Raw genomic sequence first — 15908 nt, forward strand, 5'->3', positions numbered from 1 at the left:
AAATAAATACTCCTTTGTCAAATTTGCCTAATTTTTGTCTCCTATTGTCAGAAGTGTGATAAAATGGCCTCGGCAGCATAAGTTAATCCTGTTTCAAAAAATTACACGACAAAATTGTATTTTTTACTGTTAGTTTGTGGTGAATTTGTCCAAAAAATAGTCAAAAAACGAACTACGAACATTTCCCGATTGTTTTTAGATTAATTGTTAAATCTTTCCGAGTGCCCCCTGCATTGTGCTCCTGTACCTCTAAGGGTACGCGTACTCCTCTTTGGGAACCACTGCTATAGACATAATGGAAGTTGAGTTGCCCTAAACCGGTGCCCACTAACTAATAATGACTGTCTGCTTAATAAATGGCTCAGATGCTCTGCACTGTATATAGGGAAAGCATGTTGTGTAGCCTGCACTTCATTGGGTCCAATACGAGTCACATCGGTGTAACATAATTCATTTCCCGGCTTTAAAAAAAGCTGTTTTGACAGTTAGAGGCCTGCAGCTGGTGAACATTGATTGCCTCCCTCTTTTTACAGATTGCTACGTTAGAATCCGAGCTGATGCAGCTGATGAAGCAGAACGGTATCCAGGTCAACAACAACAACAGCAACAGTTCAGAGAGGCTCAGCCTGCAGCAACACAGTCCAAACAGAGCAGCAACACAATGCAAAGGTTTGTGTGTGAGCGGAGCACTCCTATCCTCTATCTGGGATTATCGCTGTTATATATGATCACTTTGGTGAGAAGATCAATGCTTTATTTGTCTATCAAAGTATGCAAAATGCTCACTTGCTACCATATGATGCTCACTTGGCAATAAAAGCTAATGACATTTGTTTTTACCCAGACCAAAAAAACATCCAGCTGTTTGGCTCCAACTGTTTTTCCATCTGTTTTACTCAAGGTTATCAAATGTCAAAAAAAAAAAAAAAAAAAAAAAAAAAATCCAGGTGACAACACGGCCAACTTTTAAAATCAGGTCACTTACTATGATTCACACAAACGCACATCTTTGTTCTGCTGCAGTCTTTTTAAAGCTCTGCTTCGCCTTTTCAAGGGCTTTATCTGCATCTGATATGGTTCAGTGCAGAAAGGAACGAAACAATGATTTCATTCTGAGAGCGTGAGTGATGTAGCTCCTTATGTACCGTCGTTTTATAATCAAGGACTTGGAGAGCACACAGCTGGAACAGAAAGAACACAAAGGAGACAGAGCATGAAGGGGAGCAGTGAGATTAGCTTGTGTTTTTGATTAAAGAGATTGATTTATTGGTCCATGAGCATAAAATGTGTTAGATACACTTAATCTGGTGCTAAATACATTTAATAAACCATTGTAAAGAACATTTTAGAGATTGAATGACAATTTAGACGATTTCAATTTTGCTAATTTTTGCCACTATGGGATTTCCAACCACTGTGTCGTGCCCTCACCTCATCATCTTGACTTTCTTGGTCCAACAGTTTGTAAATATTTTGCTATAGAAATTATTATTGAAAATGTATCACGATACTTAGGTCACGATACAATATTATCGCGATATATCTCGATATTCTACTCAGTTAATACCAAAATTAAACGTAGAGATGAAAAATCAAGTTGCTGTATATGTTCATCAGAAGATATTGATTATTCAGACAAATTGAGTCAAATCTATTTGCTTCAAAACTTCCTATTTATTATTTATTATTAGTGTTTTTGCACATTTTCACTGAAAAAAAAGAAAATGCAGTGTTACACACTGCCATCATAAAATAAAGTGCAACAAGTTTCTTTTTACTGAAACTCCTGTGTAGAAGTCTCAAAGTAACCATGACAACAAAATGACAGCATTGTAACAACTGTACGTGAGAACATTAAGGATAAATCACCCTGAGTTACTGATAATGCACAAAAATAAGAAAAAACAATTTTCTCCTATTGTGTCAGTTTAAACACTGATCTGAACAGATTATATGAAAATAAAATGCCTATGCGTACATAAATATTGCAAACATTACACACTGCCATCATAAAATCTAGTGCATCAAATAACCACTGCAACACATTGAAAGCATTGTAACCACCACTGAAATATTGCACAAATACACAAAAATATCGACTAAATATAAATAAATAAATAAATGAAATCGATTTAAAGTCGGCACCCAAAAAATCGCGCTATATCGTGAAATTGTGGTTTTTTTTCACACCCCTAATAGAAATTGACGGATTCGACATTGTTACTGCACATGTGCAAGAATTTGCAGTGCGATGTATATGTTACATGTAATTACAGTATTTTGGGATGCACATACAGTAGAATAGAATAAAATAGAATACACCTTTATTAATCCCCAGAGGGGAATTTCACATTTGCAGCAACACAGTGTATGTATACAGTATAAGAACAGAGTAAGAACAAAAATACATATAAATACTATAGGATAATAGTGCACGTGTGATCCTTAGTTTATGTGGTAAACATACACACACACCAAAATACGAGATTTTGAAAAAACATTAAATGTGGACAAAAAGAAAAAGAAAAAAGGAGTAAAAAATAATGAAAAGAAGAAAAAACAGTAAAAAAAAATATGGACAAAAATGGTAATCACATTCCTGATGAATCAGTAGTCCCCAGTCACCCTAGCTAAGTGTTGACTTCTCCACATTTTTCAAGCTCCTTGTTCTCTTGTGACCGCCTGCGAGTATTGAACTTCTCTTAATGTGTTTGCTGGGATGCAGCGCCAAAGCTAATACGGGTAATTGTTCTGGTGCTGGTGCAGAGCCGTGACATAATCTCAGCACAAATAATCTTTGTGTTTTCCTTCAGGTAAATACTGTTCAGTTTTCACATACATAGACAATCAAACAAGGAAAAAGCAGTTACTTTTATTGAGTAATAAAAGTACCGTAATAGCTTCTCCGACCTAACTTTGCGTGGGTGGAAAAACCAAACATTTCACAGTTTTTTTCCCTACAGGCTCAGTCACAGTTGTCTCCATTGTGTCTGTTTTGTGATGTTTTTTGACAGCAGACCTGATGGAGGACTCTCCTAGCAAAAGGAAGAGCTACAGAGGAATGGCCAGGGACAGCATCAGCTCCACAGAAGGAGAGGTTTGTAAAATGAATAAAATAACATTGTTCGGGTAAAAGCTTCCCAGTTTAAATTAAACAAAATGAAACGTTGGTGCATCGACTGTGCTAAAACCAGCCCGATCATCAGCGTATCTGACGTCAATGTTTTTATCTTTTTCATGTAAATACTGTTACATTATTTACTGCATCTAATGGTGTTTAATTTGAGTTTCTGTTAATGCCCTAATTCCAGCTTTTGCAGCTTTAATCCATTACTTTTATACCCTTTAATGCATTAATTGTTGTGTGTTGCCTGGCTGCTCTAATTACGTAGAGCTGCCACGACTTACTGTCACTCCCAGCGTGATAACAACCAGCACGCAGTCTTTTTCTGGAAGAAAGGATCTTGTCTGGCTAATGCTGTCACTTAACTCTGTAAAGGCGGGAATGAATGCTGATTAGACGGAAAAGAGGGTAGCACGATTGGGCACGAGACGTCAAACGGCCTCATTCTGATTGGTCTAAAGCTCAGAGTATGATTGTTTGTCGCGCTCCCTCTTTTGTTATATTTCTCTTTCTTCTTGTTACTTTGATTATGATCATCCTCTGGCATCTGCTTAATTATACCCTTCACTTCCTGTCTTTTGGAGGTTTCTGAAGCACAGGGCAGTCCAGCCCACAGTCGCTCCGGGTCTATCCGAAGTGCAGAAGGTTCCCCAAGAAGAACCCTGCAGGGTAGGTGTTTATGACCATTCAGCACGTTCTCCTTGATTCACGCCTGATTAAACGCTCAGCGATTGATCTCATGTTCACAGGTCCTCAGTGTCATGTGACTTCGAGTCCATCTCACAGTTTGGATGAGCACAGACGAGCTGTGGAGCAGGGGTAGGACTAAAGTCATGTACTGTAGTCTGGATCGTTTCCATTTCATTTATGTATTTATTCTTTTTTTAATTTGAATTAGAACATTACATATTAATCAATGTGTCAGCAAACATCGTCAACATAAACATGCCAGAGTTAGCACAATAGCTAAATTTAATCTGTTGTCCTAAGGCAGGTAAATGTGATATAACACGTTACCATTTATGCTATTTACAATAATAAAAACAACAGTCAGGTTTTCAAATATTACCTATGGGTGCATAACTACTTTGTTTTCAACCAATTTTTGAAAATTGCTTTGAAGATTGTGTAATTACCACATTTTCTGATGTTTTCTGGAAGTCTATTCCATCATTTAGTGCCTCTGATAAACACCACCATTTGGCTATATTTGTACTACAGTTTCCTCTAGTTCATTAAGGCTCTGGTCCTTATTCCAGTGTTTTGTTTTGTTCTTTTTACAAATAAAATCCATTAAAGATGGAGGGGCAAGCCTATTTACAAGTTTAAAAATGACCGTAAGCATGCATCCAGGAACATCTGATAACTTTCAGAATCTAATATGTTGTACTTAGTTAGAATATTGCAATAATGATACTGTAGAGCAGTGGTTCACAATCTTTTTTCTGTCCCTTTGCATTTTTGTCAACTCATGTGTACCCCCTCTTCATGTCATAAGTACCCTCTCCATAATTTCACATGCTTTTTCATATGTGGAACAGCGGGCTCTCCTAAACCCCTAAACTGTGTTTCATTGGTTCACAACATCCCTAAGGCTTAATCTACAAATTTAAAACAATGAGTGGAATTTAAAGTGGAATTTATTTATTTTTTTCTAAATACCATGCAACTATGTGTGATTTTTTTCAATAGTTAGTAAGTAAATCAGAATCAGAAAGGTTTTTATTCGCCAAGTGCAGTTTAAAAACGAAGAAGAACAAAAAACAAACCCGAAACAACAATGATAATAAAGGATAAGGGATTAATAAAGGATAAATATATACATATATACAAGTGCTGCAGGTAATATTGTCTTCATGAAGTCTCCTTAAAGTCTCCTTTGTAAAAATGTAGCTGATTATTGTCTCCTGTTGTCAGAAGTGTGATAAAATGGCCTCTACAGCATAAAATAATCCTGTTTCAACAAATTACAAAAAAATATAGTATTTTTTTGAGCAATACTTGCAGTTAATTTGTCCCAAAAATATCCTAAAAAGGAACTAGAAACATTTCTCAATTATTTTTAAATGAATTGTTAAATCTTTTTGAGTACCCCCTGCAGTGTGTTCCTGTACCCCTCGGGGTACGCGTACCCCTGTTTGGGAAGCGCTGCTATAGAGGTGTTTTCAAAGTTTTCTTAAACAGAGACTTAAGACTGTTTTTTTTAACACTGAAATACAGGCATTTCTTTGACATTTGACTGGTTATGTAACAATCTCCTGTCACATTAAGTTTAATTTAATACTTTCTTTCCCTGTAGGTCCAGCCTCAGAAAAAGCAAAGTGAAAGATTCCACAGCTTCACCTGGAAATAGGTAAAAAAAAAAAAAAAAACGGGGAAAATATTTAGGAAAATGTTCTTCTGTTTTTCTTTTTCGGTCATAATTTAAAAAACGTAAATGTGAGAGAATACATGGTTGCTTTTACATATGTTTCAGTAGTTTAGTTTATTAGTTTATTTGACTGGTACAACGTAAAAAAAAAAAAAAAAAAACACGAATCTTATGAAAAGACGCTTTGTACCAGATTGAGCTCATTCTATTTTTCCAGTAAATTCACTTCACTCTCTTCTTTCCGCTCCTTCTCTCAGCTCTGCAGAAATATCAGCGGAGAATAGTCCAGAAAAAATCAAGGCCAAAGCAAACCAGGTTCGGTGACTAATTACCCATGAATCATGCTGACGTCACTGTGCTACATAACTACATCACATAAGCTGTTGATGACGGTGAAACACGTGCTCGATGACGTGTAATCCTCTCTACATTAAAGGATGCTTTATGCTTCCTTTGTATTCTGCGATTATTTATTAGAACGTGTCCTTTTTTCCCTGAACAGACCTCCCTTACATGGCCCCACTTCTTCTCCTACTCATATTATTTGGTATTGTATGCCTTTATCGTTTGGTATTTTGACTCTAACGTGATCAAAAGGACTAACACACTCAAATCATTCAAACGCACAATCGCTTTCTTAACCATAAACTGAATCAGTGAGCCTAATTTTGAAAATATTGGCGACCTAATGTAGCATTCTTTATTAGCTTTATATTTAAGTGTATGAATGATTGAAGGGTGAACACGTGAGAGTAATGCATAAATAACTAGAACATAAATCAAGACAAAAAGATCATTTGAAAACGATTAAATCCATTGAAAATAATTGAAACAATATGAACTTCACGTGTTCAAAAATGGAGTAGGAATTGCTCATTTAATCCTACCCTGTTTTTTAATTACCCAAACATGATTAACTAAGCATGTGCCTGTGCAAACAATAGAAAATAAAATCAGTAACAAGCTGGTAAATAACCATAATGTGATATTACACCACACTGAGAAATACTAAATATTTGTAAAGTAGTGAGAGCACAAATATGTTTTTTTAATGCATTTCCTCCCTCAAAATACTGTATATAATTTATTGTGTGACTTGACCCTAAAGCTTTCCCATTATAAGCCACACTGGGATGGGTTTTGGGCTAACTCAGGGGTCTGCAACCTGCGGCTCTGGGGCCTCATGTGGCTCTTTGACTCTTTTGCAATGGCTCCCTATATAATTGTTGTTTCTTACACAGGGTATTGATGATGAATGACATTAACGTCAAATAAAATGACGACAAAACAATGAGTTAACCTAATTTGTGCAATGCCTCAGCACCTTCTCCTACTTCACCTCCTGCAACATCTACAGACCATCAACTTTTCCTGCACCTGTGGCTTAGTTTAAGTTTTAAATCCCTGGTAAGATAATTAAACCATCAAAAACACAATTCTGGAAGTAAATACAGATGTTATTTGTGTGGGGACAGATTCATTTAATTGCCAACTTGCAGGTTAAATACGCAGGCTTTATGTGTGGCAAGAAATTAGCAATCTTCATACGTTGACTGACATGATCATGTTTTTGTAGCCCATCAAATCCATTAACTCGTAAATTATTCAATATTATTTGAACTGTGTATAATTTTATACACTGTATTGTCTTCATTGAGAAGGTATTTTTTTGGCTCCTGAATGACTTTAATCCAGGTGAGATTAAGCAAAATGGCTCCTTTGAGAGTAAAGGTTGCAGATCTCTGGGCTTAACTCTTACCTTCAAACAACAATAGTGAAAGTCTCTTAACATGAACATTTGTGGAATTGTATGAACTTTTGTACAAGCTTCTCCAGTTCTGCGTAACATCAGATATGGCGAGTGCAGGATTAAAAATGAGATTATTTTTGTTCATTAATGAGGTTTATCCTTCTCTCTCTGAGGATGTGCTCAGGAACAAAGCAGAATTTATGAACATAAGCAGATATGTTGAGCTTTGAGGGGAGATTTCTGCACAGAGTCTAATCTCTGTTCCTTTAGCTATGATGAGTCATGCTCAGAGGTGTAAAGAGATACTGTATATCCTCCTCAAGTAGAAGTACTGTTACATGATTGAAATTATACTCAAGTACAAGTACGTCATACGTAAAATACTCAAGTACAAGTAAAAAGTAGCTCAATTCAATAGTATACTAGTTCATTTTGCTTGTGCGGTGACCTTGGGTAACCTTGAAAGGCAACTCAAATAAAACGCATTATTATTATTATTATTATTAGTTACTTTTAAACCCAAATGTATTGTTGGTAATAAATCTTGCCACGGTTCCCTTGCATACAGTAAACATCTCATGTATAATCTTAAAAAGGAAGAGACCAAATTTTGCACAACTGGAATTTATTTTCCACAAACGTATCTGTATAAAATAAAAGATTTGTCAAAATGTACAATTCTTTTTTTTAAATAAAATAACACCAATTAATTACATTTTTTTTTTTTATATTCTAGTATATCTACATTTATGAACTCTAAAACTGAAAAAACAAAAAAAAACGTCCATTCAATGCTGTTTTAGCGCGGTGTATTACATTTAATCTGATTGGTCGGCTATGATGTGATGCATTTGATTGTTGTCTGGTTATTTCATTGTAGTTTCACAATGTCCGTTGATCATTTTAAAACAAAAAATAATAATTTACTCACTAACGGTTGGGTGTAGAAATGTAACAAATTACGTAACTTTTTTTTAGTAAAATTACTGATTTAGAAATATACTCAAAAAAGTACAAGTACAGTACTTATGGTTTGGTTATTGTAAAGAGATGTATATAAAAATGTGGAAATCAGATGCTCCACCTGTATTTGAAGCTTGGTTGAGGGAATTCATTGGAAAACTTATATGATATGAAATGTCAGAGAGCCTACATACTGTATATTTTACAGCACTTGGAAACCTATTTTGGAGTATTTAAAACTTTAGATGACCCCAACTATATTACATTTTTTGTATATCGATGTAAATAGCCTCATTGTACGTATTGTGTATATTGTTGTTTTGTGTATTAGTGGTTTTGTGTTCATGTTTTATCCAGATATTTGTGTTTACGATGAACTCTGGACTTTATCTTTATGTACACTTTGTGCCTAGCTGTATGTACTTTGTAATCGTTGCTTCCGCCTCCGGTCGTGCTAGCGTCAATACCTCCAAAAATGTGTTTTTACTTAACCTTCATTTATGATTTTGTCTCTGAACGCTTGAGCGCAGATATTTTAGCTTTAGTTTCCTGTCTTTAACTAACCACAGAGAATCAGCGTGCTGTAACTTCACCCGACCGTAACTGCAACGCTTTGTCCTCGTCTGATTAAATTTGCGGGGTCACTCCACAAATTGCATAGTGTTGCATTTTAATCAAAACATCCCAGAGCCCTCCGACCAGTCAACTCAAAGTAATCCCACGGCCCAGTTGGCTCTCACGACTAGACTGTGTGTGTGTGTGTGTGTGTGTGTGTGTGTGGTCGTGTTTCAGGGTCCCAATTTGAACGACGATGTGAGTGCCAGCAGCAGCAGCTCAGTGGAGATCAGCGGTCTGCTCAGTGAAGCCAAGATGTCTGGACGTACGCACGCTCTGTCCTCAGACGAGGTACAAGCACATTCCTGCAACCATTACCGTTTCGCTGACTCATCAATTTAGGAACGATCCTCAGGTTACAATAGCATTAGTAAATATTTACACACAGGGGGAATCTGTCTTTAACTGCAAAGGATTTTTAGCAAATGTGATGAAAGCGATAAGTTGACTTGTTTAGAGTATAATGTGCTTATTGACTGTTGTTGTATTTTTCTGTTCGTCTTGAGTTTCGCGTCACAAATAAGGAATGAAAACAAATTTTTAATTACTGTAACATAAGTTTCTAAAGCTGTATTATGGACCTGCCCAAAATAAATCCAAAATGCAGTTTGAAATGTTCAGCACCCACTGTAACTTAAAGAATGAGAGAGTAAAGTTGCCGAAATCAAGCAGTGTTATTATTTATTATGTTCTACATGATATATCATACAACACTCGACACATGTGCTTTAATATGGGAGATACACTTAGCACTAGAAGTCTTTACTCTGGCTCCTCCCAGTCAGCCTCAGAATAGACTTTAAAGTTCTGCTGCTGGTGTATAAATCTGTGAATGGGTTTGGTCCAGAATACATCAGTGACATGTTAGTCAGGTATGAACCCAGAAGGTCTCTCAGATCTATGGACACAGGTCAGATAGTGGAGCCCAGAGCTCACAGTAAACATGGTGATGCTGCTTTTAGTTGTTATGCTGCAAAGAAGTGGAACAAACTGCCAGCAGAGCTGAAGTCAGCATCTAATGTGAACATTTTTAATCAAAGTTAAAGGCACTTTTTTTCTCTACTGCATATGATTGAGAGAGAGATTTTTGGTCATGTTGTTGATGTCATGATGATTTTACTGATGATTTTAATTGATTTTACTGATGATTTTAAATGTTCTGTTGCCGACTTTAATGTTCTTATTGATTTTAAGCTGTTTTCTGTTGCACTTTTTTGATCATGTAAAGCGCATTGAGTTGCTTTGTGTATGAAATGTGCTAATACAAATACATTTGCCTTGCCTTGCCTTGCCTTTAACATGGAGGGACAGACTTTCTGTCAGTTGTAAATCACTAAGTTAAACAACAGGCAGGCGAGAATAACAGGATCCATATGGATTAAAAGCATTTAAAAGTAAACAATGTAGATTATGGCATTAAAAGTCTAACAACGTAACTCCACCTTCACACAAACAACAGACTTATGGGTCAACAGATCACCCACGGTGTCCGCCATGTTGTAAACAAACAAAGCTCTGAGCTGCTACGGGAAGCAGGAGGGTCAAATGTCATCGGCTGCAGCGGCCCTTTAAATCTTTTTTACTTGGTTTTATTTTGTAAACCTTTGAATTTTATATCGCTATTTTTTTTTATCATTTCCTAGTTACTGTGTTTTTGACACTTAACATATGTTTATATTATGTACATTATATTAAGAATAAAATTTTTTAGAATGAATTTGGGAAAAACTAAATTAAAACTTTTGATCACTGGGGGGGGGGGGGGGGGGGGGCAATGCCCCCCCTGCCCCTTGCAAACTCCGCGTATGACAGTAGCATCACATTACACTTTCAGCACAACCAAAATAGCTGACTGTTAACCATTCCTTCCATTGTCCCACCCTAACTCCCTCTTCCCTGTTTTTTTCCCCCTCACCAAGGTGTTTAACACTGCCCTCTCTCTTTTCTTATCCTTCCATGTGTGATGGTCACTATTATGCAATAAAATCCATGTTTTTGTTTGATTGCAATACAAAAACGCGCATAAGTGTAATAAAAAGATTGCACTACATGTAATGTTGGACTTCGATATCATGTGCAGACAAGGTAGAAAATGAAAAATTTTAAAATTAGAACTGAAATCATGATTATTGATAACATGACAGACTGATGCTTCATCACCGGGTTTTCTGTGAAAAGGGTGTCACGATCCAATATTGAACCCATTAAAGAAAATAAATAACTGGATTATATCGCCTGCTTCTAAACTCTCAGATAAGCACTCCTATATATACTGTAATTTGTTTTTATTTGATTTATTGAGGTTATTTTTATTATTTATTCTATTTATGCTTATGTTTAAGTTAAGTGAAAATGAATATTTTGCACTTTAAAAATGTATTGTTTTGTCTGTATTTGATACATTTTTCTTTTCTTTTTTTTGTAATCACTTTTCTGACATTCCACATTAAAAAAAACAAATAATAAAAGTATGAATGATCAATACTCAAGGCTGCAATACTGGTATCGTATCAGATGTGGGGGAAAAAATGAAGATATATCGGGACACCCTTTAGCAAAATATATATCAATCTGTGATGTAACATCTCAATCAAGCACAAATAGAATGACTGTTATAAAATGTGGCTTCTTATCTCTGCTTTATCTCTGTCATTTTCTCTTACTTTCAATGCTGCAAAACTCTGGAGAGTTTGGATATGATAGAGGACGAGGTGAGACAGACAATGCGGGGCTCCGCCCACAGCATTAAAGTGTTGCTAAAAATCATTAGTCCTTGCTCATTAAAGGCATTTGTGAGTTTGGATTTTGCATTTTTTGCTTCTTTATAACTGACCTATGTATATTATTGCGTTCAGATCTTGGACGAGGGGCAGTTTTTAAAGCAGAATCAGCTGCAGAGAAGCAGCTTTACTGATTGGACGTCCCAGCAGGTGGCCCACTGGCTCGCAGGCCTTAACTTGGAACACCATATCCCAGAATTCACTGCCAAAAATATAGACGGGGAGCAGCTGCTGCAGCTAGAGAGCTCAGAGCTTAAGGTAAGTCATTGTACTATTACATTTAGTTTTTAATGCACACAATTCAATATAAGATCAACGTTTGAATGTCGCATATTGTTGATTTTACGCTACGTTTATCATGAATGAATAATAACAGTAGAATAACTAATCATCGGATCCTTAAAAAGTCTTAGAAGGCATTAAATCCATGAATTAAAAAAAGGCCTTAATTGTAATTAAAATATCTTAAATCAATGTTTCAAAAGACCTAATTTTCATCACATAAGTATGATTTTATGATTATTAACATGTGTTTTAATTTTTTTTGATAATTTACCATAACATTGCGCATCACAACAGGGGAATCAACTACAAAACAGTGACGTGGTTGCAGCGGGATTCTTTCAACAACATGGGGCAATGTGAATTTAACAAAAATTCTCTTTTCAACAAAGATTTTTCTTAATGGTTTTCATTTTTTGTATTTTTGATGTAGTTTTTATAGGTTTCTGGCTATTTTTGTAGTCATCTTGTGTGTTTTTGGAGTGATTTTGACTTTGTGTATTTTTCTGTCATTTTCTGTAATTTTGTGTGTTTACTTTGGGGGCCCCCAGTTACACATGTGCACTAGACACTGGAAAAAAAATATTAAAAAATAATAATTGTGGCATTTTTTTTTTTTTTTTTTTACTGTGAAGTTGGTCTTAAATTTAATTTCAAATGACAATAAAAAGTCTTAAAAATCTTGAATTGAATATGACTAAAGCTGTAGGAACCCTGTATATAGCTTTATTCATTGTTGAAACGTGTTCTGCAGCATTTTCTTCATACATCCTTTTTGTATTCTAGGCCCTTGGAATCACTTCATCCCTGGAGCGTGCCCTGATTAAGAAAAAGATCAAAGACCTTAAAGTCCTTGTGGAGAAAGCCAAGAGGAATCAAGAGAAAGTGGAGAGACAGCGCGAGAAGTTACGAAAAATCGAGCTGGAGCAGCAACAGAAAGAAGTGCACAAAGACTGAAATGGTCCTTTAGATTACCTCCTGCTTTAAACATGGCACCCCACTCCAGTTAGGGGGGGGGAACAGCTGCAGACTTGCTCTCGATAAACCTCGAGGGACGCCAGATAAAGTAATTCCGTAGTTTTTAGTGGTGGAATTTAAATGCCCGACTGTCCGAGACTGTTGGGGAACTCGATCAACAAGCGAATCAAACCAAAATGAGCTGCTGGGTGACAGAACGCTGCCCTGTACGTGACTCATTTTACAATCACCCTGTTCCCAGCCATTTAGTCAGATAACGGGTTGTATTTATATGCTGTTCATCACTGTAAATGGTTTTTATTTATTAACATGCAGAGAGAATCTGGAAAGGCAATCTATCATTCCTTAACATCTATAGGGTAACGTGTGAATGTCTGAGTGCCATTTTAAAGCACATTTACATTCCGTGATCTGATCAATAGAACAGTGGGACCTCTGAGGTGCTTCAACGTCTCACCTTCCGTGTGGTGGAACTACAGTAGGAATGCTCATCGTCCACCACTAGGTGTCCTCATGCTCCTTACAGTCACCACTGAAGAACAAAACACTGGAACACTGGGGGTTTTCTAACTGGAACCGAACTGGGAACCAGGAGACAAACACTGGAAGTGAAAAACTGCACTATTTGTCCACTGACCACATATAAAAACATACTTAAGCAGTTCAATGACGTACAGAACACTCCCAACTGGTTAAACTGAGGATTTTAGTGTACCTAAAGAAAACGAATGGTCAATGAAATGGAAGTTCCTCCTCAATGTATAATGTCACCTTGACTCTATACGTGTAACCTGCTTCAACCTCTCTTTTCTAACACAGTAACAGAGTAACACCCCGCTGCTGCCTTTAGACGTCGGAGAGTAGTTCCCCAGGACTCCGACTGCTTCTGTGTGTGTGTCACAACTCAAACAGTGGAACTTTTCTGTCATTTTCTTATTCATCAGGAATCATCTGTCAAGTCACATTAAGCCCATTTCTCTGCAATATCCTTCATTGACATTCAAAAGGCAGATTCTGTGAGGAACCGTCACGTGGCGAGTCCAGAAATAGTCCTGTAATGATTCTTTCATTTCAATGTTACGCTGCAAATTGCACCCAGTTAATGCAAATGACTTTAATTTATGATGAGATCTGATTAGTTATTTTAGCCTTCTTGTTAAATAGCTTTGAAGCAATGGATGTTCTTTGAGTGAAATTACTTGTTCTAGGGTCAATGAGCTACCTTTGTGTTTGTTCTTTATCATTTCCTGGCATCCATGTGGTTTACATTCGTCATTGAGCGATGCAAGAGAGATATTAAGTCAACTTCAATACAGATTATTTACTTTGTAACTCAGAAAACCCACTTTAAGAGTGTTACATCTATCAGTAATACATCTATCACTATTATTACTTAAGGCTATTGTTTATTTATTCTTCTATTTAATAAAGCAACTGATTATTGTTCATCATAACTTATACAAGAGTATTATTAACACATATATATATATATGATTTATCCAGAATTGTATTATAACTTCTTTTTTTTTTTTTTTTTTTTTTTTGCCAAAACATAATTAAAACTGTTTATTGAAAAATGATTTAGATTCAAATGTCATGTTAATAAGGTCGTATTTTCCTATTATTATTATTATGCTCATGCTTTTCTCCCTGTGCTGCGATCCAATGCTACTCCGACACCTGCTCATGAAGTATTCTTACAAAGTGTTTTTTAAAACCCAACAACCATCCTGTGGTTAAGAAGCCACTCCCCCAGACAGATCACTAACTGCAGACTCATTGTTTACGTACAGTGAAAATCAGAGCAATATGCTGTGAGAGGACTGTGTGTGTGTGTGTGTGTGTGTGTGTGTGTCCTGTAACACAGAGGGCAGATGATAAAGTGCTAACCATACTGTCACTCTGACAAGGCCGTGCTTTCCCCTCCCCCTTCCTTCTCTTTGCTATGGCTTTGCTCTCTTTTATGAATTCTAAACAGTTTGTAAGGGCAGCTACTTGTCACACTAAATAAAATGTGCAGTCACTCTGCACTTTGTTTCCTCTTTGTTTCCTCATTTTTTCCTCTTTGTTTCCTATTTTGTTCACCTTCCCTGTGTCCTAAAAATAAGATCGTAATCAGGGTTGGCGTCAATTACATTTTTCAGTTACAATTACATTTTCAATTACCCATGTTACAACTCTGTTACGGTGACCAGCATTTTTTTTTTCCAATTACAATTAAATTACAATAATTTTTTGTCCTCAAGAAGTCAATTACAATTACGTTGTCAATTACTAAAGTTGAATTACAATTCATCACAATTACTGAGCCTTATATAAATAACCTAATAAAAGTCAACCTTCCTCTTCTGTTAGCTTTCTGTTAGCATCTCTTATGATAACGGGACCTAAATCAGAATCATAAATAACTTGATTTATCCCAGAGGGAAATGACTTGCGTTACAGAAGCTCACAAAAGAAACAAATAAAAAGAATAAAAAATACTAAACAAAGAAGGAAAGAAAAATTTACATAATTAAGTAAAATACTGTTAATTAAATAAGGATTAAATACAAGTGCCCACATTCCAGTAGAAATCAATAAAATAAGATAAATAATAATAATACAAATGTACAAATATATACAACAATCAAAATCAGCAGTAAAATACACTAAAAACAAATATCTATCATCTCATTTCTTTCCTATCTATTGGTTACCTTGTTAGACTTCCTAATCAATGAAAATATAGGTTTTAATATTTTTGGTGTGGATATCTGAGCCTTTTTTGTGTGTTTTTTCTAAATGGTAAATTATGCTAAAGCTTGATATTTAAGTAAGTAATCTTTATTTATAGAGCGCTTTTCACAGGTAAAAAACCACAAAGTGCTTTACACAAATTTCAGTATCACCCCTTCTAAAGAGAACATGGAAGAACGGACACAAATAACATGGGAGACAAGAAGAGAACGGGCATAGGAGGGGCCCCGTATTTAGATGAAAAATGGGATAACAATAAGCACAATATGTTCTACAACTTCACATCTCACCCTCACTGTAAAATTA

The 15908-nt window shown here is 35.9% G+C and overlaps 1 protein-coding gene across 7 annotated transcripts in view; it reads left to right on the plus strand.

Annotated features, from left to right (window-relative positions):
- Window positions 1-14915, plus strand: part of ppp1r9a (protein phosphatase 1, regulatory subunit 9A) — a 54511-nt gene extending 39596 nt beyond the window's left edge. For 2 of the 7 annotated variants that reach the window (XM_028461099.1, XM_028461102.1), the window contains exons 11-20: window positions 534-669; window positions 3015-3097; window positions 3706-3793; window positions 3874-3943; window positions 5424-5477; window positions 5753-5810; window positions 9001-9114; window positions 11511-11534; window positions 11679-11861; window positions 12672-14915. In XM_028461099.1, coding sequence (XP_028316900.1) covers window positions 534-669; window positions 3015-3097; window positions 3706-3793; window positions 3874-3943; window positions 5424-5477; window positions 5753-5810; window positions 9001-9114; window positions 11511-11534; window positions 11679-11861; window positions 12672-12842 — 981 coding nt within the window. In that variant the 3' untranslated portion in view covers window positions 12843-14915. The remainder of the gene's footprint in view (window positions 1-533; window positions 670-3014; window positions 3098-3705; window positions 3794-3873; window positions 3944-5423; window positions 5478-5752; window positions 5811-9000; window positions 9115-11510; window positions 11535-11678; window positions 11862-12671) is intronic. The other 5 variants (XM_028461104.1, XM_028461105.1, XM_028461100.1 and 2 more) reach the window with 4 other exon arrangements.
- The last annotated feature ends 993 nt before the right edge of the window (window positions 14916-15908 follow it).

This window comes from Gouania willdenowi, chromosome 11 (assembly GCF_900634775.1).
Source record: "Gouania willdenowi chromosome 11, fGouWil2.1, whole genome shotgun sequence".
In the NCBI taxonomy this organism is placed as follows: Eukaryota; Metazoa; Chordata; class Actinopteri; order Blenniiformes; family Gobiesocidae; genus Gouania; species Gouania willdenowi.